This window comes from Anabrus simplex, chromosome 14, assembly GCF_040414725.1.
Source record: "Anabrus simplex isolate iqAnaSimp1 chromosome 14, ASM4041472v1, whole genome shotgun sequence".
Lineage (NCBI taxonomy): Eukaryota > Metazoa > Arthropoda > Insecta > Orthoptera > Tettigoniidae > Anabrus > Anabrus simplex.
Window position 1 is genome coordinate 85,581,684 of NC_090278.1, and position 23,448 is coordinate 85,605,131.

The window sequence follows — 23,448 nt, forward strand, 5'->3', positions numbered from 1 at the left end:
TGTTTTTCTGAAGTCCGATTCTCCTTCATAATATGTGCATGCTTTTTCTGGTTGCATTTGCGTAAATTATATTCGAAGGACGTTCTTTTAAGTGACTGAAACCATCCTTTGTTGCGATCTGCTATAATGGGGTGTTTTTTTCTCCCAAATGGTACGTACTTGCCAGTGACAATAAACATTGTTCCAAATGCTTGATGTCACACTCAGGACATCCTGTTTGTAAGGCACATTTTCACCGGATACAGTGATGCACTTCAAAGGGATTGCATTTGACATACAGTAAATAAAATCATTTTTAGGGCTCTGTCCCTGTCTTGTACAGAGGATGGGGCTGTACAGTTGATCTGTTACTTTAAACCTCTTAGTGCCAAAGAAATTCTTGAAATAGTAAATGCGAGTATGACTCACATTTGTTTTATGCTCTCACTGAAAAGAGACTTTGTATTATTATCATGATTCATCTAAAGTAATTTATTATAAAAATAGAACATTTAACGAAATGTAAAACTGAGAAATCAACTAATTAAAAGAAATGTATATGTTTTAAGGTAAATATAGGCTTTACACTTCTGAATGTTGGTTTGCACATCAAATACTTGAAGTACAGGACATAACAATTGTATTTTCCTAAACTATCTGTCTAGATCATCGTCGTTCGTAAGTAATTTTTCGCGAAAGTCCACGACCATTGTAGACAATTCACATATGGTATTACCTTTAAAAAAAATCGTAACACGAGAAAGAAGCGTATACTTTACTTGAAAATAAGTCATTGATACGTGCTACAGTCTGTTCGAAAGAAACTACTACAGCTGTTTCTAAATGATTTTGCACTTGAAACGAGGTATATGTATAACAAATTCACAGCTGAATGAAATATCATTGTCTGACAGTCAAATGGTTAAGTTACATTTTTAATGAATGAAGATAAGAATCGAGTTTATCAGACGACTTCAAGAGTTCGCCTCTTCGAAGAAGTTTTTCTCCATAGGGATTAGTAAGAAATGTCGAAAATATGAATCATGCGTGGTTGTACCTTTACGTCTAAGTATTACTAGCTCATGGTTGGAATATTAGAAGTGATTCTGTTTGATGGTACAGCTCTGTGAAGAACACAGAAAAGTAGTAGAAAATCACTATGTTTGTCGTCATAATTTGGCCAGAAATACTGTACTTATTCTAGGTGGACAAAAATTCTTATGTGCAATGAATGAACATTGTAGATTGTTATTAGTATATTAGTTATTTCATACCTTTCATACATACATTTAGTGGAATATTTTAGTGCCCTTATTTTCATTAATAAAGTGCTACATTCAAATTATGGTCCATTTTTAAGATAATTGCACAGTAAAACAGTGAGCCAAATTTCATTTTTCTGTGATTAACAGTTACACAGATAGTAAAATTAACCCAAACCTCATGGCACTACAGGTCTTGAAGGGCCTCGGCTTACCAAGCGACCGCTGATCAGCCCGAAGGTCTGCACATTATGAGGTGTCGTGTGGTCAGCACGACGTATCCTCTCGGCCGTTATTCTTGGCTTTCTAGCTTTTTAACTCTTGGAACGTCACAACAAAAGATCGAAAATTTTGGTAATATAATATACTATATACTCTAATTGGTTGCAGGTATTACCAACAAGATTTTTTTAAATTTAGATTTAGCAATAGGTGGGGGGGGGGAGGGCATTTTTTTTTTCGAATCAGGGCCTAAATAGTTATTTTTCTTTGCCTTTGTCATGTATGGCCCAAGGTCTCAGGACGAGCTATCGGCGTCAGACTTACCTGCCCTGATAGTTTCATTTGCACTCTGCGGATGGCATCCAAGAACACATTTCTGATGCCGACAGCTCACACTGAGATGTATGACAAAAACAAGGAAAAATTGACCATTTTACCGCTGGTTTAAAAAAAATAAACGCATGAAAATCGGTGCCGCATGTTTTCGTAATTCTTATATTTATACTAACATGATCCCCACAACTATTGCTGAGTGTATAAAAGAATCTTGGTGGCGATACTTGAAACGAATTAAATTATATGGTACATAATATTTTCAAATGACCTTCCAACAGTTAAAAATGTATAACTTATACAATACTTGGTGTAAATCACTGAAATCAGATGACGTGTGCTATATTAGATGCGAAAGCTCAGGGAAAAAATACTGAGGTCTAGAAGCACAATTTTAGGTTCTAGATGGAACTTCATGATTTTCTTTAATGTGCTCCTAAACTTTTGATCAGTACTATGCAATGCCAGGTTAATATGGAGGCTTTAGTAAGATATCCCCCAATATGTTTTCGGTCTCGAATCCCATAGAAAGGCTATAGAAATGATCGTTGTGGAATATTTTGGGGTAGTTTTTGACGCCAGTCTCGGACGGACAGCCAGGGGCAGTCTGTTAGATACAGATTTTTCCTACATGTTATCCCTTCATCTACACTAGCATCTTGAATGATAAATTCAGACATACCCATCGTATTTTTATTCATGTTATAATGTGTTCCTTTCGTACGTAACAAATTGCAGTTATTTTTCCATACCCCCCAGTTCTAAAACTCTGCAAGCTAATTTTTTTAGTTTATACATTTCGGAATGTCTCTCCAAAAAGAGATGAAACATGTAAGATAGACGTATATTTTATGTGAATATAAGATAATAAACAAGTATTGAACGGCGGAAATTGCCTCTAAATCAAAGTTGCTATTTTTTCGATTTATTTTTACATCTTGATAGCCTTGAGTGTACCAAGTGAGTGTGTTGAACTTGGGATCATTCTTCTTGTGCTTACAAAGGTGGTAGTATTTCTGCCTCGCCCTGAGGACGTTCAGCTCGGTTTGTTATCGTTACGAGTTTTTCTCTTTCTATTTTTTTCAGAAGGCTGTCCGTTTTACATCTTGAAGAAATTCAGTAAAGGGGAGAAAGTGATTGAAGTTGTTTAAGAACACATTCAGTGATCGTACGAGAAACATTCCTCCTTTCCTCTTTAAATATATCCTTTTACATGCGATTTGTGTACGAAATTATCTTTCCTTATCGTGGCCCATCTTTGAATTTTTCAATCAAATCTATTGTTAGTATTTTTCTTACTTCTTTATAAACTAATAATGGCATACGAGGTAGTCCTTGAATTTTTTCAGTGAATGAATGAAGTACGTATAGTGATTTTCTACACTTATGACAGAAATATGCAATACTGTGTTGGATATTGAAAATTATAACTGGATAAATGAGATGTGTACACTTCTTAAACTTGCAGGGACTTTTCATTGGGGACGCAAACATTTTGAACCCTTCCATAAAAACGATTGTAATACTGAGTGGATGAATACCTCAATATATCAACAGGTGTGTGTATTGGAAATATACTGTACTTCTGAAGACATTGTGTAGAGCTTAGCTTGGCACCGTATGGAAGAGAATAGAAACTTGGGAATCTTGAAGCTGAAACGGGTACATCATGTCGCAGACGATGAGATATTGAATCAAGTTTTTGAAATGAGAGTAATTTGGTGAAATGTGTTGATAGGGCACGTTTTGAACCACTCGCGACTTGTGAAGGGAAGTGATGGTAACAACAGTGAGTAGGCTGGCGCAAACACACGTGTGTGACAAGCAGATAATGGTAAATGTCAGATGCAACAGTTGGGTGACATAGAAAGCCGAACAACTACAAATGCATACTTCTTTAGTCTGGTGTGGAATTTTTTGTGTTTGCATACCTGAGGTTTAGTGTAGACGGGCCCATATTCAGTTGAAGTCTCAGAGTTCCCAATCGGAAGTTTCTGGATTCCCTAGAGAACGCATCCGGCGTCTGTGTACCTTGGTCGCAGCGTCCATTTGAAGTTAAGAAACTCAGCTGAGGATGCGAACTGCTCGTACGTAGACTAGAAGATCTGTAAAATATAATTTACTGATCAAGAACAGGAGCATTGTGGCATTGACTGAACTTATTGCTTGAGTTCTCCATCTTAATACTTCGTTTTAGGATGAATACTAGACAGATGGGATGAGGAAACTACTGGATGATACAGAAATGGGGTACTACAAGGAACTAACTTCAGTAAGTGATAGGTAACAGGAGACTGTGTAAGAAAGTGATCCAAAGAGTGAAAGACGTTAAAAAGCCAAACAATAAGGACAGAACGTAACAGCAATACAGCACTAGTCGAAATCTATAAAATAAGTAAAACTATGATAGAAAGGACTGATTTTTTTTTGCTAGTGGCTTTACGTCGCACCGACACAGATAGGTCTTATGGCGACGATGGGATAGGAAAGGCCATGGAGTGGGAAGGAAGCGGCCGTGGCCTTAATTAAGGTACAGCCCCAGCATTTGCCTGGTGTGAAAATGGGAAACCACGGTTAACCATCTTCTGGGCTGCCGACAGTGGGATTCGAACTCACTATCTCCCGGATGCGAGCTCACAGCTGCGCACGCCTAAGCGCACGGACAACTCGCCCGGTGACTGAAATTTTAACTCAAAGTTAATGTGATTGGGAGAATAAAGCCATGAGAGAAGAAAATAAAGAAAATGCATGCGTTTTATGTTATAAGGTTATGTAAGTAAAAATCAGAGAAGTATATACAGATGGAAGGAGAAAATGCATACAGCTAATAATAATAATAATAATAATAATAATAATAATAATAATAATAATAATAATAATAATAATGTGCCTGAGGAGGTGCCCTAGGTTCTGTGTCATTTAATATCTAGAAATAAAGCCTGTCTGTCAAATTATGAAAGATATATCCAAGAATTATTTATTCATACCACCTCAGAAATGCTGTCGAATGGCGGCAGTCGTATAGACTGGACCGTAATATGCAAAGCAAAATTGTATAAAAACGCATAATAATTTCCTCCTAACAGCTTCAAATAAGTTCATATTGTTAAATTCAATGATATTTCTTTTACGAAACCAACAGTTCAGTTATTTTCAAAGAACTTGTGAGCTATTCTGCGTCGTTTGGCAAACACATATTGGTGTCAGAATGAATAAATAAGTAAATATTTTTATAAAATTTCTGAAGCAGTTTGTTATCTGGAATATGTTTAGTGTTGTGTATTGTAATACCTGTTGCTCACGGTAAAATTTTCTGTCAAATTTATTGTACAATAATTTAATTTTATAAAATTTATGTTGCTCACGGTCAAATTCAAGATTTATAAAACCTTTGATAAAACTTTTCTTAAAATAGGACATGTTCTATTCCGTAAAATTAATTTTACGAAACGAACCAATCAGCGAAGCTGACATCACGATGATGCTGGCGCTACGTCGTGAGAAGATTGTGAAGCTCGATTGTAAACAAACAGTCTTTCTAAAATGGCAGGATTCGGGTGGATTAAGGAAGCTGTTAGTGTTTCACTGGACGAATACTGGAAATATCCTTGTTTGTATGAAGATAAAACGCCTATTTACCACAACAGAAATGCAAGTAGAGAGGCAGGAAACACAATCGCTGAATTTCTATATGAATGCTGGTCTTCTAACCTCAACTAATTTTCGACCAAGGACAGCAATCCTCTACCTTCTTCTCTTGATCCAATCCCGAGTCCAGCATTTCCTGGAATGTCTTTTCTTCCTTTTTACCACTACACAACATATAATTGCAGCTAAAGCAGCAAGTTTTGCTTTGTTTGTTGAAGCCATATTCTCAAACACACTGTATGTTGAACAGCTGATTTTTGGTTTAAAAGTTTATCGGTACAATACACATCTTAGTTCAGAAGTGAGTTCATAGATGGCCATCTTGATGCTTCCACGGATTTTATAAAACAATTTTACCGTGAGCAACACAACTTGTTTTCACCAAATTTTTATAAAATTAATTGTACAACAAATTTTACGAAACATTTTACCGTGAGCAATAGGCATAAGAAATAACTGCATGATTATTATTAGCCATATGCTTCTTCTCATCCATCTGTATAATTACAATAAGTCCGCAGTTGCTTCATGTCTCGTATCGACGGGAGATGTGTTTCCTCACCTGTCGGGAGCCCCGGCGCTCCTGTGATGTAGGTAGTGGTGCGGCCTGGCTGCTCCGAACCTCCTGCACTGATCGGGCTCGGGATGTTCGGCGGCGAACCTCGCCTTCCGCCTCAACAGTTGCACGGTGAGCGCGTACGTGGCCACCATGATCACCATGGGGATGTAGAATGCCACCAGGGAGCCGAAGACGAAGAAAGCGCGGTTGTTGATCACGCACGCCCTCGAGTGGGGCATGATGTTCTCTGCATTGTGCAGACCTGCAAGTAAAGGAGAGCTTTGCCATACTCTGGGGTTGTATCTCTCTAAAAAATAGTAATTGTGTCTGCTCTTCAAAGGCGGTAAAGAGAAATTCGGAAAGGGAATCTAAACTCTTGAGATGTGTCGATGAAGATGTTATTTTTTCTGAGTCTGCAGAATATCTGATGTGGACACCGTCTTGGAGGAGGACTACAAAATGAAAATAAATAAATTCAAAAGAAAAGTAATGGAGGGCAGACGAACGACGTCGGATGATGCAGGTAATTTGAGATTAGGAAGTTGAGTCTTAAAGAAAGCTGTTGAATATTGTTACTTGCGTTGTAGAAAAACTTTGCTCCAAAACCAACAATGGACCCGGGCGAAGATTCGAAACTGTTCATGATGATGCTGATGATGGTGGTGGTGATTTTGGACCTTGCAGTAAAAACAGGCAGCTATTATCATCATGTGATCGTCTCGTTGCACATAGTTTATATAACCAAAGTTTTAAGCTGTGACACAGCCAGCACCTTCGAAGACCATTAAACTCTTTGAAGGGCATGGAACGGTGTACAATATATCCTTCAGAGGGGTGAAGAAATGCTCTGTCTAACTGCTTAGTATTGGAGGGGGCGGCTGTTGTCCAAATCGGAGAGCAGTAGTTTAAGAGGTTGAACGATCGTGAGGAAGAAGTGACGAAGAGCAATGGGGTCAGAAATTTCTGTGAAGCGATAGAGAATGCCTAGTAATTTCATAGCCTTGGTTGTATATGTTTCTATATGGGTCTTAAATTGTAATTTTGTATCGAATATTACACCTAGGTCACACTGTTGCGTAACCACGGTGATGGGCTTGTCGAGTAGGCAATATGATGTCGGTAGAGGAGATTTACGCAGTGTTATGGTCATGTGGCTGCATTTTTGTGGATTGGGGATAAGTTTCCAAGTACGGCACCAGTTCGAGAGGGCATTAAGTGAGGACTGTAGCAGAGCTGCATCTGCTGGATTCCTGATATCCCTAAATATCCTACAGTCGTCAGCAAAGAGTAGGGTATTCGCTGTTTCGTTGAGTTCGGACGGCAGATCGTCCATAAACAAAGAAAACAGCAAGGGGCCAAGAGTACTGCCTTGTGGGACACCGGAGGTGACTGGTAACCATGAGGATGAAGTGCTTGATATTACCACTCTCTGCCAACGGTTATGTAGGAAGCCAGCAAGAAGGGTCAGAAGACTGCCATGTATATTAAATCGTTCGGAGAGTTTATGGAGCAACGGAGTATGGTCAACAGAATCGAAAGCTTTCGAAATGCCTACGTAGCAGATATCCAGCTGTGAATTAGCCGCAATGGTGTGTGATGCAAAGCTATGCAGAGTGGCCAGGTTTGTTAGACAAGAGCCACCTGGTAGAAAACCATGCTGCTTGGTTGAGATATACGGCAAAATGTAATAATAAAGTAAAGTTAACATAATTATTCAACAAACAAACAAACAACAAGAGTACAACAAACAATTATATGGAAAGAAAACATTACAAGAATGACTACTACTTTAACATTCTAAACACGGAGACACAAAACAAGAGGCTGCAGAAATGCGTTTGTGGAGAAGAATTACACAAACAAGTTGGATGGATAAAAAAATGACCTTGTTTTAAAGAACGTAAAAGAGGATCGACGTTCATTAAATACGACAAAGAAGAGGAACACGAAGTTCCTTGGACATGTACTGAGATATGACTCTTCCCCAAACCATCATCGAAGGTAATGTACTGTGAAAAAGACCCTGGGGCGGACCAAGGATGTCATACATCAGGAACTCTGTCTGTGAACTGGCATGTGGTTCGTATAGTAACATGAAGAGGCTACAGCGACAACGCATTGCCTTTAGTAGGCGACGATGATGATGACTCCTCTGTTAAAAATCACCAAGAACAAATCGTTCTGCTTTCTTTTCAGTTTTCATATTATCAAGTAATCCACTTACACTGGAATTACGTTCTAATTGGGGTCTTATGGGAGACTTATCCGTCCTCTCTTTTACATTCTTACTACAGTTCTTAAATACCCTTGGAAATACGTGTTTCCATTCCTGAAACGAAGTGAAGTTAACGTAAGAAATCTCTTTTTGGGTGTTGAAAGTATACAGTAATCTCCAGATGGGCGGGGGGCGGGACTACAAATGAACAAGAATGTACTAATTATGTACTACTTGATGAGTGAAAATGGGAAAGGGTGAAAGTGCCACAATGGTAGAAGTCTGGAGACGCATTATATCATCTTCCAGCCTTCACCATGGTATGGTCCTTTTAGCCAATTCCGAGCAACCGAAGACAATCACCATCACGACATTTTCACCCTTTTCCACGTTTACTCTTCAATTGATAAACACAGTAACAGTTCGTTATTGTTGCAGAGAAGTACCATCTACTAAATCACTGCCCAAGCTCTTTTTTGACAATACAGTAGCTCAAACACGTGCAAGATATAAGTTACAAAGCCCTTCAGAGAGTTGACGGCAAGCTTCGTTGACAAGGAAATGTGCAGTGCCGGCTTACCTAGGACTGTAATGGAACTCGATACGAGCATAGCTAGCAGCCAGACCAGGGCTATCTTGAAGCCGACCAGCCTCTTGGTACTGTACGCATGACGTGTCTTGAGGGGGTTGCGGATACCCAGGTACCGCCCTAGGCTGATGAAACACATGTGCATGATGGAGGCGGAGCAGGCTAGGACGTCACACGTCACATACACGTTACACCACACGAAGCCGAACGGCCAGTAACCTGGAAAGAGAAAATGTACATATTGTATCTATGTTACATTATCCAGTCATCGATTATCCAAATGATATTCTATGCATCGTTTCCCTGCAAAATATCGATATAGCAATCTTATGGTAAAAATACGCAGGCAGTAAAATTTAAACTCATCAGGTGCCGTAGTCTATCCGTGCTTGTATGGACTAATTTCGAGAACCACCCTACGGATTTTTGATGATGTGCATTTCACCGTTGTAGGTGAAAGTTCAGGTGAAATTGATTTACTGTCACATTAAAAGTATTAGCTTTCAAATACCTGGGAAGTAGAATAACAGATCATATGAGAAGCGGTAAGAAAGTAACATATTGCTGTTGCTAAAGAAGTCTTCAGCGGAAAGAGAAGGCTCTCGTATGGACAATTGGACTTGAGGTTATGGAAGAGGTTGGTGAAATGCTTCGTTTGGAATGTGGCGCTGTTTGAAGCAGAGACCTGGGCGCTAAGAAAAGCAAATGAAAGGAGGCTAGAAGCATTCGAGATGTGGATATGGAGAAGGGTAGAAAGTATATCCTGAGTAGAAATTGTAAGGAATGAGCAGGTATTCTGAAGAATTGGAGGAAAATATAAACTATTGAATACCATACATATAAGGAAAAGAAACTGGCTTGGGCATTAGCTGCGAAGAGATTTGCTGATAGACGCCATAGGATGATTAGTTAACGGAAGGAATGGAAGAGGACGGAGAATATATCAGTTGGTGGACATTGTCAAGAGTGCAAGAAGCAAACTAAAAGAACGGTTGAAGACAGGAATGCATGGATAGATGATGTGTTATATATTTACGTTCTTGTGTTGTGTTTTGACAGATCTAGTCTAGACGAATCAAGTTAAACCTCACTAGTCACATACTTTAAATGGACGGCCGTCTTGTGATGACGTCGCGTATTCTGCACTCATCGCTCTACTTTTAAAGTGATATATAAACCATTCCCCTTTTTAAAATTTAGAATCACTCCTTGCGTTACGCGAGAAGTGTCACATAGTTCTTTTTTATCGCAGGAGACCTCCGACGTCAGTTTGAATATAAAAGATAATAGTGAAAAATATAGGTTCTTAGCCCATAAATAAGTACATCCCCACTTAAGCCAGTGAGATCCCCTATACAGGTATACGAAATAGAACGTACGAATCGTATGCAGAAGACTGAGCAGTACGGAGAACATGCATACCTAAAGGATCCCTTACACTTTCAGAATGTCGATATAGAATTCTCTTTTACGGACGTTAGCAGCGGACTAGATATCCGCCTCTCGCCGGTACAAAGGCTCGGGCGTGAATTGAAACTTTTATGTACATAGGCTCCTTCCTTCCTTCTTTCGTGCTTGCCACCTTTCTTCTTCTCCGCTGAGAGAAATCCATATGTCTGTCTGTGGATTATTTCTTTTCCATGGAACCAGGTCATATTTGAAATTCTCCCGTGATCTTATTGTTGTTTCTTATGCCTGTTGTGCACCAGTTCAATAATTCTCAAGAAAAGGTGTCCAATCTTGGCAAAGATTGTTCAACATTGCTGAAAATTTGACAAGATTTGAAGGGATTTGGCAAGGTTTGATAGCATTTTGTTTTAACGTGGAGGAAAGGCAAACAGCAGTTGTGCTTCTTGGACTAGCAGTGAGAAACGCGCAATATTCCATCATTTACATGGAAAAAATATCAATGAAGTTATGTTCGACGTAATTTTTGCAATGTATTTAATGCCATAACGTAATTTGCAAAGGTTATGTTATTTTGCATTTACTCACATTAATTGAATAAAAATCATACCAATCCAACGGAAATTCATATCTTATTACTGTACATGAAACCATGTTAGGAATTGGATAATAATATGCGAAGTTCATCATAAATCGATTATTGCTGAGAGTATAATAAACATAAAAGCAGTCCACTTCCTGCTGAGCTGAGTGACTCAGATGGTTGAGGTGCTGGCCTTATGACTCCAACGTGGCAGGTTCGATCCTGGCTCAGTCCGGTGGTATTTGAGGGTAGATTTACTGGCACGTAAAATATCTCCTACGGGAATAAATTCCGGTACCTCGGCGTATCCGAAAACGGTTAGTGGGCCGTAAAGCAATTATTATTATTATTATTATTATTATTATTATTATTATTATTATTATTATTATTATTATTATTGTCCACTTCTTTCAGATATTTCTCTTGCAATCTCCTCGGACGCGGCCGTTTTATTTATTTCATTTTGGTACCCTAATAGAGTCCACTGAATAAGCAGGAATGCGCCTCATACTTAGCAATTTACCCCTGTGGGTGGGGGACGCAGATGAATACACCCACAGTATCCCTTGCCTGTCATAAGAGGGGACTAAAAACGGGACCAAGGGATGATTGAATTAGAACCATGAAACAACTTGTGATTTGTACCATTATGTGAGAAACACCACGGGTCCAGGCGTTGCCTGTGATTAGTACCATTATCTGAGTGACACTGTTGGTCTGCTTTGCTTGTGATTTGTACCCACTGTGTGAGCAACACCATGGGTTTGCGTTGCCTACGAATGGCACCATTGTGTGAGGAACACCATAGGTGTGCGTTACCTGTGCGACGTACAATACTTCTATTACCATCATGTTTGGAACACCGTGAGTTTACGCTACTTTCGATTAGTACCGCAACTAGAGAAATACCATGGTTCTCCTTTACTAGCGATAAGTGCCACCATGAGGGACCATTGGCCTGGATATTGAACCTCATTAGACAACTAACATCATCGATTCCGGATTGTGCGTTGGAAGCAGTCTCTTTGTCAGTAATATAGTTTCTGGGAAGGTTTTAAATTCATATTCATCCATTCATTCTTCATCATTCATCTCATTTCGTACGATTAGGGACCGAAGACCTACATGTTAGGCCCCTTCAACTAGCATCATCATATTTAGCAATGAATACACACACAACATCCATTGGGCATGAAGGAGCAATTTTTTTTTATTTTTTTTTATTCCCGTCCCGGCAATCCCAGCATGCCTAGCGGCGTAGCGCGCACCGTTAATACTCGAATTTTATTGGTAAATTCTTTCAAAGACTTGGCAATTCTTTGATGAATTAGAACATGTTCTCTTTTTTTCTATTTGCTTTACGTCGCACCGACACAGATAGCTCTTATGGCGACGATGGGATAGGAAAGGCCTAGGAATGGGAAGGAAGCGGCCGTGACCTTATTTAAGGTACAGCTCCAGCATTTGCTTGGCGTGAAAATGGGAAACAACGGAAAACCATCGTCAGGGCTGCCGGCAGTGGGGTTCGAACCCACTATCTCCCGATTACTGGATACTGGCCGCAATTAAGCGACTGCAGCTATCGAGCTCGGTAGAACATGTTCTAATTCACTTTCAATACTTTTGAAGACTCCTCAAGACTTGTCAAGTATTGAAAATGATTCGACAAGTAAAGTTGTGAAGTCTTGAATTTGGCAAAATTTCATCTTGTACAATAGGCTTTATCTGCTTGCGGAGAATTTAGGTGTATTACTTCGTATACATGAATGAATAGTATACTGTTCCGTTGGATGACCAGCAACAACAGGAGGATACTCATTCATTGTAATAATCACTAATGTATACAATCAGGTTCGAATCTCACGTCAGCCAATACATGCAAATGGACGAAGAGAAAAGGAGAGTGTATAATCCGACCGTTCCATTATTATCTCTGGAGCATTCGTACGAAAATAAAATCCGCACCCTATTTCCAGTCATCCGACTGGGTCAGGAATGGAATGAATTAAGGATAGGAATTGTGCCGGCTGCCGAAGCCTGTCGCACTCCTCTGGGGCAATGATTAATGACTTAGAGATGAAATAGTATTGAACAGTGTTGCTGGAATGAAGTATGTCAGGGAAAACAGGAGTACCCGGAGAAAACCCTGTCCCGCCTCCACTTTGTCCAGCACAAGCCTCACGTGGTGTGACGAGGATTTGAACCACGGAACCCAGCGGTGAGAGGCCGGCGTGCTGCCGCCATAGCCACCGAGGCTTAGCATTCGTATATGAAATGCGATTGTAAATCATGTACGTATGCTGCTGTTAATTGTGCGACTAATAGTTTGCCAGTTGTTTTAGGTTTAATGGGTTAAAGCTGGATTGGTTAACTTAATACATACCGAGGATCAAATTTACTGGTATTTTAAGAAATCTATCAGGGGTCAGAACATGCATAAAGTTTCGTTTTATCCATACGAAAGGAAAAATACAACTTACATGTCCCATGGCGCAATAGTCCCGAAGGCCTTCACATTACGACGAATCCTCTCGGTCGTTATTCTTGGCTTTTTAGACCGAGACCGCTATGTCAGAATGAGATAGTTCCTCACGTAGGCTGACTTGACCTCGAACTCGGTTCCAGGTAAAAATCCTTGACCTGGCCGGGAATCGAACCTGGGGCCTCCGGGTAAGAGGCAGGTTCGCTACCCCTACACCGTGGGACCGGCACGCAAGTTATATAGGTGGTATAATTTAATAAACAAAGTTCAGATGCCTGGACATTTGTCATTACTCACCGCAAAATAGTAATAGAATAAATTGCCTAGTAAAATCATTAAGTTCGTCGACTGGCCGTCTAGTGTCGCTGTGGTGCATTACGTCATCACATGATGTTGCCGTGACAGTTCTTCTCAAGTCCCAACAAGAGGCAGTTGCGTGCTTACAGTGTAAGCAGAACTACGGTCTCTCTTGTGAACCGTAGTCGAATGTCAACGGCGGAACTTGAGAATGTCGTAGTTTGAGCAAAGGGCATATTTCAAGTTCTGCCAAAAATTAGGCAAATACGCTAGCGAAACGTTTGAGTTGAAGTCAAAATCGCGCGGATCACCACGACTGTCAACGCCAGTCCACGAACATACTGACTGTACAATATAGTACATACCTTGTAGGTGTACGCTGTGTTGCCTACATTGTAGGCGCCAGTACACGAACGTATTGACTGTAGTAGTATCTTTGTTCAGGGGTAGCACTTGGCAATCACTGTGTTGAATCATGGGCCAAAACACAGAAAAGTAATTCTTCCTGAAAGACTGTTGAGAGTTTTAAAGAAAATGCATATAAATGTTCTTGTAGGGAATTAAATAGTAAGTACTTTTGGTAGGGCTCCATTTGTAAACAGGACCAACCATTTAGGCAGCGTGTTCCCTGTTAAGGGTCCGCAGGAGTAAATTTTCCTCCGACTTGCTTCACATATTCTTTTACTGCATGACCCCTTTAACAGAGAACATGATAGTAGGTTAACGTGTGGTACCAGCTGTGAGCTTGCCAAATTTGAACTCGATCGCTGTAGTAGTTTGTAGGTAAAATAAAAATAAAGAATAAAGACTAATATTCAGACGTATATATTAGTAAGGACATGGATTACTTCATGGCGGTCGCCAGCCTGCTATGAGATGACTGAACAAGAAGACGACTCGCGGTTAGTGATTTGTTAAGCCAAGAGTATTGCTACTAAGATGGGCGCTGCAAGTTTCAGAAGATTGGTGGAAGGTTCTGCTAATGAGAGAAACCGTCCCGCTCTCCTCACCTGCCCAGCCCACTTTAGACTCGAGTCTGTTTAATAAATGATTTGCAGAAAACGAGAGGCAGGGTGTGGGTAGTGGCGGAGGGGAAGGGGGGTTGAGTGGTGGAAGCGCGCACTACCTTGTTTATTTTTATTCTAAGGAAGACATGGAGTAGACTTTTCTACTGTTTCTATACAGAGCGCTGTTTTCTTACACTCAAAATGCATATTCCCGCTCCCACATCTGTGATTCTCGTCGTCTTCTTGTTAAACATTCCATACTACGTCCTTTATTTGAAGGAAATGCTTAGTGAAAAATATCAGCCGATCTTGAATAGACAGCTCGCTTCATACCCCGAGGCCTCGCCTTCGATTCCTGGTCAAATCAGGAAATTGTATCTGGATCTGAGGGCTGGTGACAGTTGTGGAGCTATATGACGGCGAGATAGTGACCGTGGTCAAGGAAGCCAAGAATAACGGCCGAGAAGATTTGTCGCGTCGACCAAACGTCACTTTGTAATATGCAGGCCTTCGGACTGAGCAGCGTTCGCTTGGAAGGCCAATCCGGCCTTGTGTCAGTAGATTTACTGGCACGCGAGATAACTCACGCGGGACTAAATTTCGGCACGACGGTATCTCTGTGAACCGTAAAAATATTTGAGACATAAAACCAATATTATTATTATTATTATTATTATTATTATTATTATTATTATTATTATTAGCGTCGCTCCAGTCTTCAGTCCAGAATTAAAACCATAGAACTATATGGTAAGCATTCAGCTAAGGGGTTTTTTTTTATTAAGAAGGAAGCCATTTTTTTCCAGCGTTTGCTCTATTAAATGTAACTTACTTTCAGTCTGTCCAACTCACAAGTTAAATATAAATATTACACTATAACATACCTGTAAAAAATACACATAATTAAATAAGAATTAACAGTACACACTATTAAACAAAGAATGACACCAGATTCTATCAGATCGCACTGTTTGCAGAAAATGCTGGAATAGAGATAAGTTCCAGATATAAACTTCCTAAGTATTAAACAGAAATAAACATAAACATTCTAAATATTAGAGTGTGATTTGGTAGAATCTGATCGTGTATTTTTTTTTTTTTCAAGAACGAAACATGTCATTCTTTGTTTAATAGCGTGTATTTTTATACCTTGGTTAATAATGTGTTGTTTTTTACAGGTATGTTATAATGTAATCTTTATACTTGAGTGTTCGACAGACTGAAACGTTTTCAAGTTACATTCCGCTAAGCAGCAAGGCGATAATAATAATAATAATAATAATAATAATAGAATAAATAGCTACTTAAGAGGCTTGAAGTACAAACATATCATTTGATTGGAGAATATCAGGCAGGGTGCAAGAAAGGCAGGTAGTGAGCAGAACACATTCTTAATCTCAAGACCATCCTACAAATTCGTAAATGCAGGCAACCGGCGTTTACTTCTGTAGACTTGAAAAAAAAGACATATGACTCGATGGTAGACAGACCGACACTTCTCGGTGTGCTGGAAGAATTCAAAGTATACAGGGAAACGCTATTTCTAGCGGAGTGCAGCCTTTTTAAGGCAGACCCTCTGATGAGGGTGGGTGACATCTGCCATGTGTAGATAACTGCGTGTTATTGTGGTGGAGGATAGTGCTGTGTATGAGTTGCAGGGATGTTGGGGACACCAGAAACACCCAGGCCATTGGAATTAACCAATGAAGGTTAAAATCCCCGACCCGGCCGGGAATCGAACCCGGGACCCTCTGAACCGAAGGCCAGTACGCTGACCATTCATCGGACAACTACAACTATCATATAGACTCACATGGAACAGATAAAGTAAAGAAATCCATATCCGGAAATGTAAAATGCGCATCTGAAACAATGATCGTTGGGGGCAGATTGTTACGTATATATTATGTAGAAAAGTGGGAAAGAAAAACCTTAAATCTGGATGATCCGGAAATCTCATGACGTGTACCAACACTCAGAGAAAATGTGACACATTTAGGAAAAAACGTTTGAAATTTTACGGACATATTCTCAGAATAAGTAATCCGAGATTGATCAGAAGAATTCTGAACCATGTCCTATCAATGAAAGCGAAACGACAATTTGCTGCTCGAAGTTGCAAAAGATCTTCAGGAATTAGGGGCCGTCACAAATGGCATTGTTTTAGACAGATCTAAGTTCAGAAAATTAGTTGGCAGTCACCGCTATACACACCATCCAAGCACTACCACCAACAAAACCTGGTCAGAAATCGCAAGAAAAAGCCACAGCGAAATTATGAAGAGATTTTGGGAAAAGGAAAAGGCAATGGCATCAGCTAAATTAGTTCAGTCGCGCCCCTTAATCGGGCATAACGAAGAAGTAATAATAATAATAATAATAATAATAATAATAATAATAATAATAATAGGATTTGGAGTGAGGTTTGTAAGACAGAAATTACCGCTGGCAGGCTGAGAAGGTTGGATACTTCTTGAGCGAGACCAGTGCTGTGATCAATGCTAATCGAAATGCCAGACACATTTGTCAGCTATTAACTCTGGCATATTAATTATTTGTTCGTCAGTAGGCATGTCAACTGGGGTATTAATAACAGTACGAGGACTGTCATACGCATACACAGACGGACGAGCTTGCCCACTTCGGGATGAAATCAAATTACTACGCCGAGGACGACGCAGTCCACCTCTTCCCGGCCTACACCCACACCAGCTACATGAAAGCAAGCAGGCTGACCGCCGTACGTATGGTCTCGAATACAATCATAACGCGCGCACCTACCCAACCAGTTCATGCGTTGTTCTTGCTATTGGACTGGATCTAGGAAAATGTGTTCTTATATGAAGAGGGATGTAATATTTAGGTCAACAAGAACTCTCATGACAACATAGTTAAAGATTCATTGTTACTTCAGTAGAATCCCGGCAATCCGAAATGTAGGTTAATCCCAGCAGTTCCGTTATAGAGCAATGCTAAGAGGGATTTTATAAATAAGCTAACTTCTTTGTTCAATACAGTGTTTTCATACAAAAGAATAACGTTGAATATTTCTACTCTGAATCTGCAGTATCTACATAAAATATTTTTCTGGTAATACGCTTAATGATGATACGTGGATTTTGCAACATAATACCGAGCGCGGCGTACAACTGTGAGCTTGCTTTCGAAGGATTCTTTTTCTACCGCTTTTTCCCCACACCTGTGGATTTGGCCCTGTTTACGGCCGGATGCCCTTCCTGACGCCAACCCTATATGGAGGGATGTAATCACTATTGCGTGTTTCTGTGGTGGTTGGTAGTGTGTTATGTCGTCTGAATATGATGAGACTGTTGGGACGGACACATACACCCAGTCCCCGAGCCAGAAGAATTAATCAGAAGCGATTAAAATCCCCGACCCTGCCGGATATTGAACCCGGGACCCTCTGAACCGAAGGCCAGAACGCTGAGCATTCAGCCAACGAGTCGGACGGCTTGCTTTCGAAGTATAATGGGTTCGAATCCCACTGTCGACAGTTTGAAAACTTTTCTGTGGTTTTTCATTTTCATAGCGAGCTCTGCCTTAATTAAAGCCATGGTCGCTTCCCTGTCCTATCGTCGCTGTAAGAATTCTCTGAATCGGTGCGAAGTAAATAAATACCAAAAAGACTAATATAATAAACAAAGATAATCTCTAATACATGTAACCATTTGGATGAAATTGCCAATGAATACATGGCTGCTTATAGTAAAAGTCTTACTTTTCCACGTCTTCCCTAACTGCATAATAAATAAGCTTTATCGATAAGGAATCGAATTAAACTCTTCCTGAACTGCTCATATTTTGAACTAGTTTTAATATGCTCTGCTAAGACCTTAAAATATGTAATACCCATGTAGCTAGATCTGTTTTTGAAAATAAGTTTTGTGACCTACGAGTCCTCTTGCGTCGTAGCAGTGTATACTGTATATGGGTTTTACTGCATTCGGAAAAAAAATTTAACAACATAGAGAATTGTTCTGACCGAGCTCGATAGCTGCAGTCGCTTAAGTGCGGTCAGTATCTAGTAATCGGGAGATAGTGGGTTCGAACCCCACTGTCGGCAGCCCTGAAAATGGTTTTCCGTGGTTTCCCTTTTTCACACCAGGCAAATGCTGGGGTTGTACCTTAATTAAGGCCACGGCCGCTTCCTTCCCATTCCTAGGCCTTCCCTGTCCCATCGTCGCCATAAGACCTATCTGTGTCGGTGCGACGTAAAGCAAATAGCAAAAAAAAAAAAAAAAAAAAAAAAAAGAATTGTTCTGAAGTTAAATATGAAATTATATTTCGATTTAGCTAGATATCTAATGATTTTAATGAAAATTCTGCTTACGTGTGACCCATAACTTTAATCACCGTACCGTGTGTAAGATGCCTATTTAAGCCAGCATTTCGTGGTATAGAATCCAAATACCGTACAGTACTTTGGTAATTATAGTATACTGTAACTCTAATCGAAATCAAACTATGATGGAAATGGCACTGTAAAGAATTTTGTATCGTGTTCTGTATGCACCGAGCGAGTTGGCCGTGCGGTTAAGGGCGCGCAGCTGTGAGCTTCCATTCGGGAAATAGTGGCTTCGAACTAGTGATGGGATAATCGAATATTTTTAATAATCGAATAACCTCTCCCCGATTATTTAGATAATCGAATAAGCGATTATTTTGTATTCGATTATCCCATCATTAGTTCGAACCCCTGTGTCGGCAACCCTGAAGATGGTTTTCCGTGGTTTCCATTTTCACACCTGGCAAAATGCTGATCAAGGCCACGGCCGCTTCTTTCCTGCTCCTAACCCTTTCCTATCGAAACGTCGCGATAAAACCTCTGTCGAAGGAAAGCGCAAAATGTGTTTTATATGCTACGTCGCCTTGTGACTGCTGATACTGTAGCTGCAACTTGCATGCTGTAGTATGTATACACTATTGCATGCCTTTTCGGAGAAACCTAACATTTCCGAATCCGGCCCCAGTTAGTTTGGATAACCGGGGTTCTGCTGTACTGTTTATTTTTCTGCAGTATTATTATGGAGTGAGGGCATGATGGAGATTCAGATGGAGACGTTAAGCCTGGAGCAGACTTCTTTGTGTTATTTGACGGGAGTAAGCCACGTTCCTCTCCCTGACCTGCACCAGGCGAGCCCAACATGTCCCGACATTAAAAGCTATTCGCTATATAAATTTTCATTTTCATTGACAGATTTTGTTCCTTGCTGAACTTCCTCATTCTTTTTTTTTTTCGTCCAACTGGTTCTGGTGAGCCGTAAAATACGTCGGTCTCTCAAAGTAACTCCAGCGGGATAAAATTCCGGCACCTCGGCATCCCCGAAAACCATTGAAAATCCACAGCCTGTTTCCAGTCATTCGACCGGTCACGAGTGGAATGAATGAAGCCCCTATCTAGCGGCGTGGATAGGAATTCTGCCGGCTACCGAAGCCTGTCGCGCTCCTCTGGAGCAATGATTAATGAATGACAGATGGAATGAAATGTTAGTGGAGAGTGTAGCTGGAATGAAATATGACAAGGAAAACCGGAGTACCCGGAGAAAACCCTGTCTTCCCTCCGCTTTGTCCAGCACAAATCTCACATGGAGTGACCGGGATTTGAACCGCGGTATCCATCCAGCGGTGAGAGGCCCCCCCCCCCGAAAACAATGGAAGACGATTATTATTATTATTATTATTATTATTATTATTATATTATTATTATTTATTATTATTATTATTTATTATTATTATTATTACTTCTGTGAGGGACGTCACCAGAAGAAGAAATGGATGACGTTGGCTAATTAGGAGACCTCATCATAAATTGACGTGTGTGGCTATAATGGGGCCGTGTTTCCTTGTCATTGTGTCAGGCTCTTGGATGTATTTTATCTCCTTACAGGTCACGAAGGCCTTTGGAGGAGCGGAAGAGCCGCAGCGTGTAGTGTGAAGGCCGCAAGAAATAACCGGGTACTCAGTTTTGGTGCAGGCCGAGTGAACCTCAACACCATGTGCTATCCACAAGTGAAATCTTGTTTCTAATTACGGGGAATCCAGCCCGCATCCTTCCGAGCGCCCTTTTATTGCCTCAGATAAACAGTCTCCTTCATTTCCCCTCTCTCTTGGTCAGTTCCTTTTCTTTTCCTACGCCAGTAACTAGCGTTCGGGAGTTTATAGAATATTTCATGGCTCTCGCTACTCATAACCCTTGTGTTTTTAGTTACCCCTCATCCTACGATCTAAATCACCAGCCACTAAATCGTGTTGAATTGTGGAAAGGCTAGCCATATCGGGAAATCCTCACATGCGCGAATTAAATTCATTGATGTTGGCAATAATACTGGTACGTCTACCTAAGCACCTGAACAGCGCTGGGAGATATGATGAGGCGCTGTGCGGCATTAACTAAATGACTGACCTACAAACGGGAATGGAGGTGTTAAAAGGAGCACAAGGGCGAGCTGTGGGGAGGAAAAGTCATATAGAAAATGGCAGGTGAAGTGTGTGAATGTGTGGTGGCTGTTATATACGTCACGAATAGACCCTCGACTTCAGATTGAAAACTGATGAACGTTTCCTAAGGTTCTCCAAGTATTGTTGAGGATGGTGGTTTCAAGCTTATTAAACAGAAAGTTTAAGAAGAAGAAGAAGAAGAAGAAGAAGAAGAAGAAGAAGAAGAAGAAGCTGTCTTAGTGTTTCGATCTCTGAAAGAACTCCATGTGAACTTAGCTATCTTGTGCAAGGATTTTAAACCCTTTCAGATTCACAATGCATAATATCGATTTTGAATCGTGTGCTGTATTTGGATATAGGAATCGTTTAGAGACCTTAAGGCGTGTTTTACCTAATTCTAAACACCAGATAGTCCAAATTTCGGCACTAGTGCAATACGGAACTGTAAGACGTTGAAGAAAACATGGTTGGCCATTACTGAGTTCGTTGGGATGAGGGTACAAATATTATTTATTTTATAACATATAAAACAGAGTAGTTTGGCGTTACTGCCACCGTTTGTGTTGGTATCTACTGTGTATATTTGTATTGTCAAATATTAGCCTTTATTATTCCAAAACTCAAATGATTAAAATGATTTTTTTTTCCATTGTGCTTCATGTCGCACCGACACAGATAGGTCTTATCGCAACGATTGTATAGGAAGGAAGCAACCGTGGCCTTAATTAAGAAACAGCCCCAGCATTTGTCTGGTGTGAAAATGGGAAACCATGTTCAGGGCTGCCAACAGTGGGGTTCGAACCCACTATCTCCCGAATGCAAGCTCAGAGCTGTATGTCCGTAACCACATGGTCAACTCGTAGGTACCTATTTAAGATAGGAATATAACACGCATGTTTTTTAAGTAAAACAGTTTAAAACATATACTTTTGGTTTTTGAAGTTTTTTTGTGGAGTTTTAAAAATGCCTTTGCAAATCATTGCAAAATACTGAGGCATTGAACGTATTATACTTGACACCCCCAGGGTTAACGGTGTTTTAGTTAGGTGATCATCACAGCTAATTAACCCTAGGTATTTAAATTTTCATTTTCAATATTTCTTTATCTTGGTTCTGAAATAGTTGCGTAATATTCACTGTGGGCGTTACAAAAAGGGGTTGCCGAGGGCATACCAATTTAAAACAATATATAGTCAGTGAATCCGTTACTCTACATCAATTGATTAGGATGACGAGATAATTTAGCTTTATAACAATGCCTCGGCGGCCTTCATTTTTTTGTACAACCTGGGGACTAATTACTGTATTCATCTTCACACGTTTCTTCACATTCATCACAGAAGAGTGGGACTGGAGAGGAGGAAATAGCAAACCGACAAGGTCTCTCAGGAAGGATCGTGTGGGATGGAGCGTTCGCTGCATTAAATGATCAGTTCATTTTCTTCTACTGTCGTGTTATTCTCCGTGTCTCAGCTCACGATAAATCCGAGTGGTGTTTTTAAAAGTAGGAAAGAATACAGTTGTAAATCAAGAGGACAAATTGGAGCAAATACTCATTTGTAGGAAGCGGAATTAGGGATTGGAATAACTTACCAACGGAGCTGTTCAATAAATTTCCTTTTTTTTTTTTTTTTTTTTGCGATTACTTAAGAAAAGACAAGGTAAACAACAGATAGGGAATCTCAGAGGCGTAATGAATGTGGTAGGGGCTCGCCTGCTAAAACAAAACTTCGGGCTCCCGAAGTAAAATGTAACGGGCCCCCTCAAATAAAATGTAAAACCTATGAGTAACTAATATAAATGTAATTGCAGCAGGTAATCTAGTAACAGTGTAATGTATTATCAAATTGTATAAAGAAGGGCATTATTTATTATTGTAAGATTACTAAAAATAATGTTTAGGTTGTATATGCCTGCCTCCGTGATTTAACGGCTGAGCTACTGAATTGCCAACTACACACCACCGAGAATATCGGTTCTCAAGTTGGAACCGGTTTTTTTTTTCCCGTTCCCATCGCCTGTATATCTCTATATCTTGACCGTAACCTCTGGTTTTACACGGAATCCGAACCACAGAGACGCGAATTCTCATTTGAAGAGTCGCATGTATTGGCCGGTATTCGAACCACGGCCACCTTGGTGAGAAGACCGTGAGTGCCGTGTGGAGGGCTACAGTCTGTGAATCCTAGTGTCGCAGTATGTATGGTTATTGCAGAGCCGGGTTCGATACAGTGCTGTTCCTCGGTTAAATTCCCCGCGGATTTGGCACGTTTTCTTGCAGAAGCCATTCGATTTTGTGCGCGGTCTGGGGGGACGTACCGTGACTTTATGTTCACCGCACGTGTTACGTCCGTGAGGCATAAAAGCTACTGTAATTGGTCCGAGTTACGACAGACGAGGCAAGGA

General features: G+C 40.3%; 2 protein-coding genes across 2 annotated transcripts in view; one reads left to right on the plus strand and one right to left on the minus strand.

The window, feature by feature from the left end:
* LOC136885619 (26S proteasome non-ATPase regulatory subunit 1) overlaps positions 1 to 23,448 on the plus strand; it is a 416,036-nt gene that overhangs the window by 111,151 nt on the left and 281,437 nt on the right. The window lies entirely within an intron of this gene.
* Positions 1 to 23,448, minus strand: part of 5-HT2A (5-hydroxytryptamine receptor 2A) — a 146,279-nt gene that overhangs the window by 11,876 nt on the left and 110,955 nt on the right. Inside the window, exons 2-4 of the mRNA XM_067158373.2 lie at positions 8,799 to 9,026; positions 6,007 to 6,265; positions 3,728 to 3,901 (exon numbers count right to left, since the gene is read on the minus strand). Of these exons, the coding sequence (XP_067014474.2) occupies positions 3,728 to 3,901; positions 6,007 to 6,265; positions 8,799 to 9,026 (661 nt within the window). The remainder of the gene's footprint in view (positions 1 to 3,727; positions 3,902 to 6,006; positions 6,266 to 8,798; positions 9,027 to 23,448) is intronic.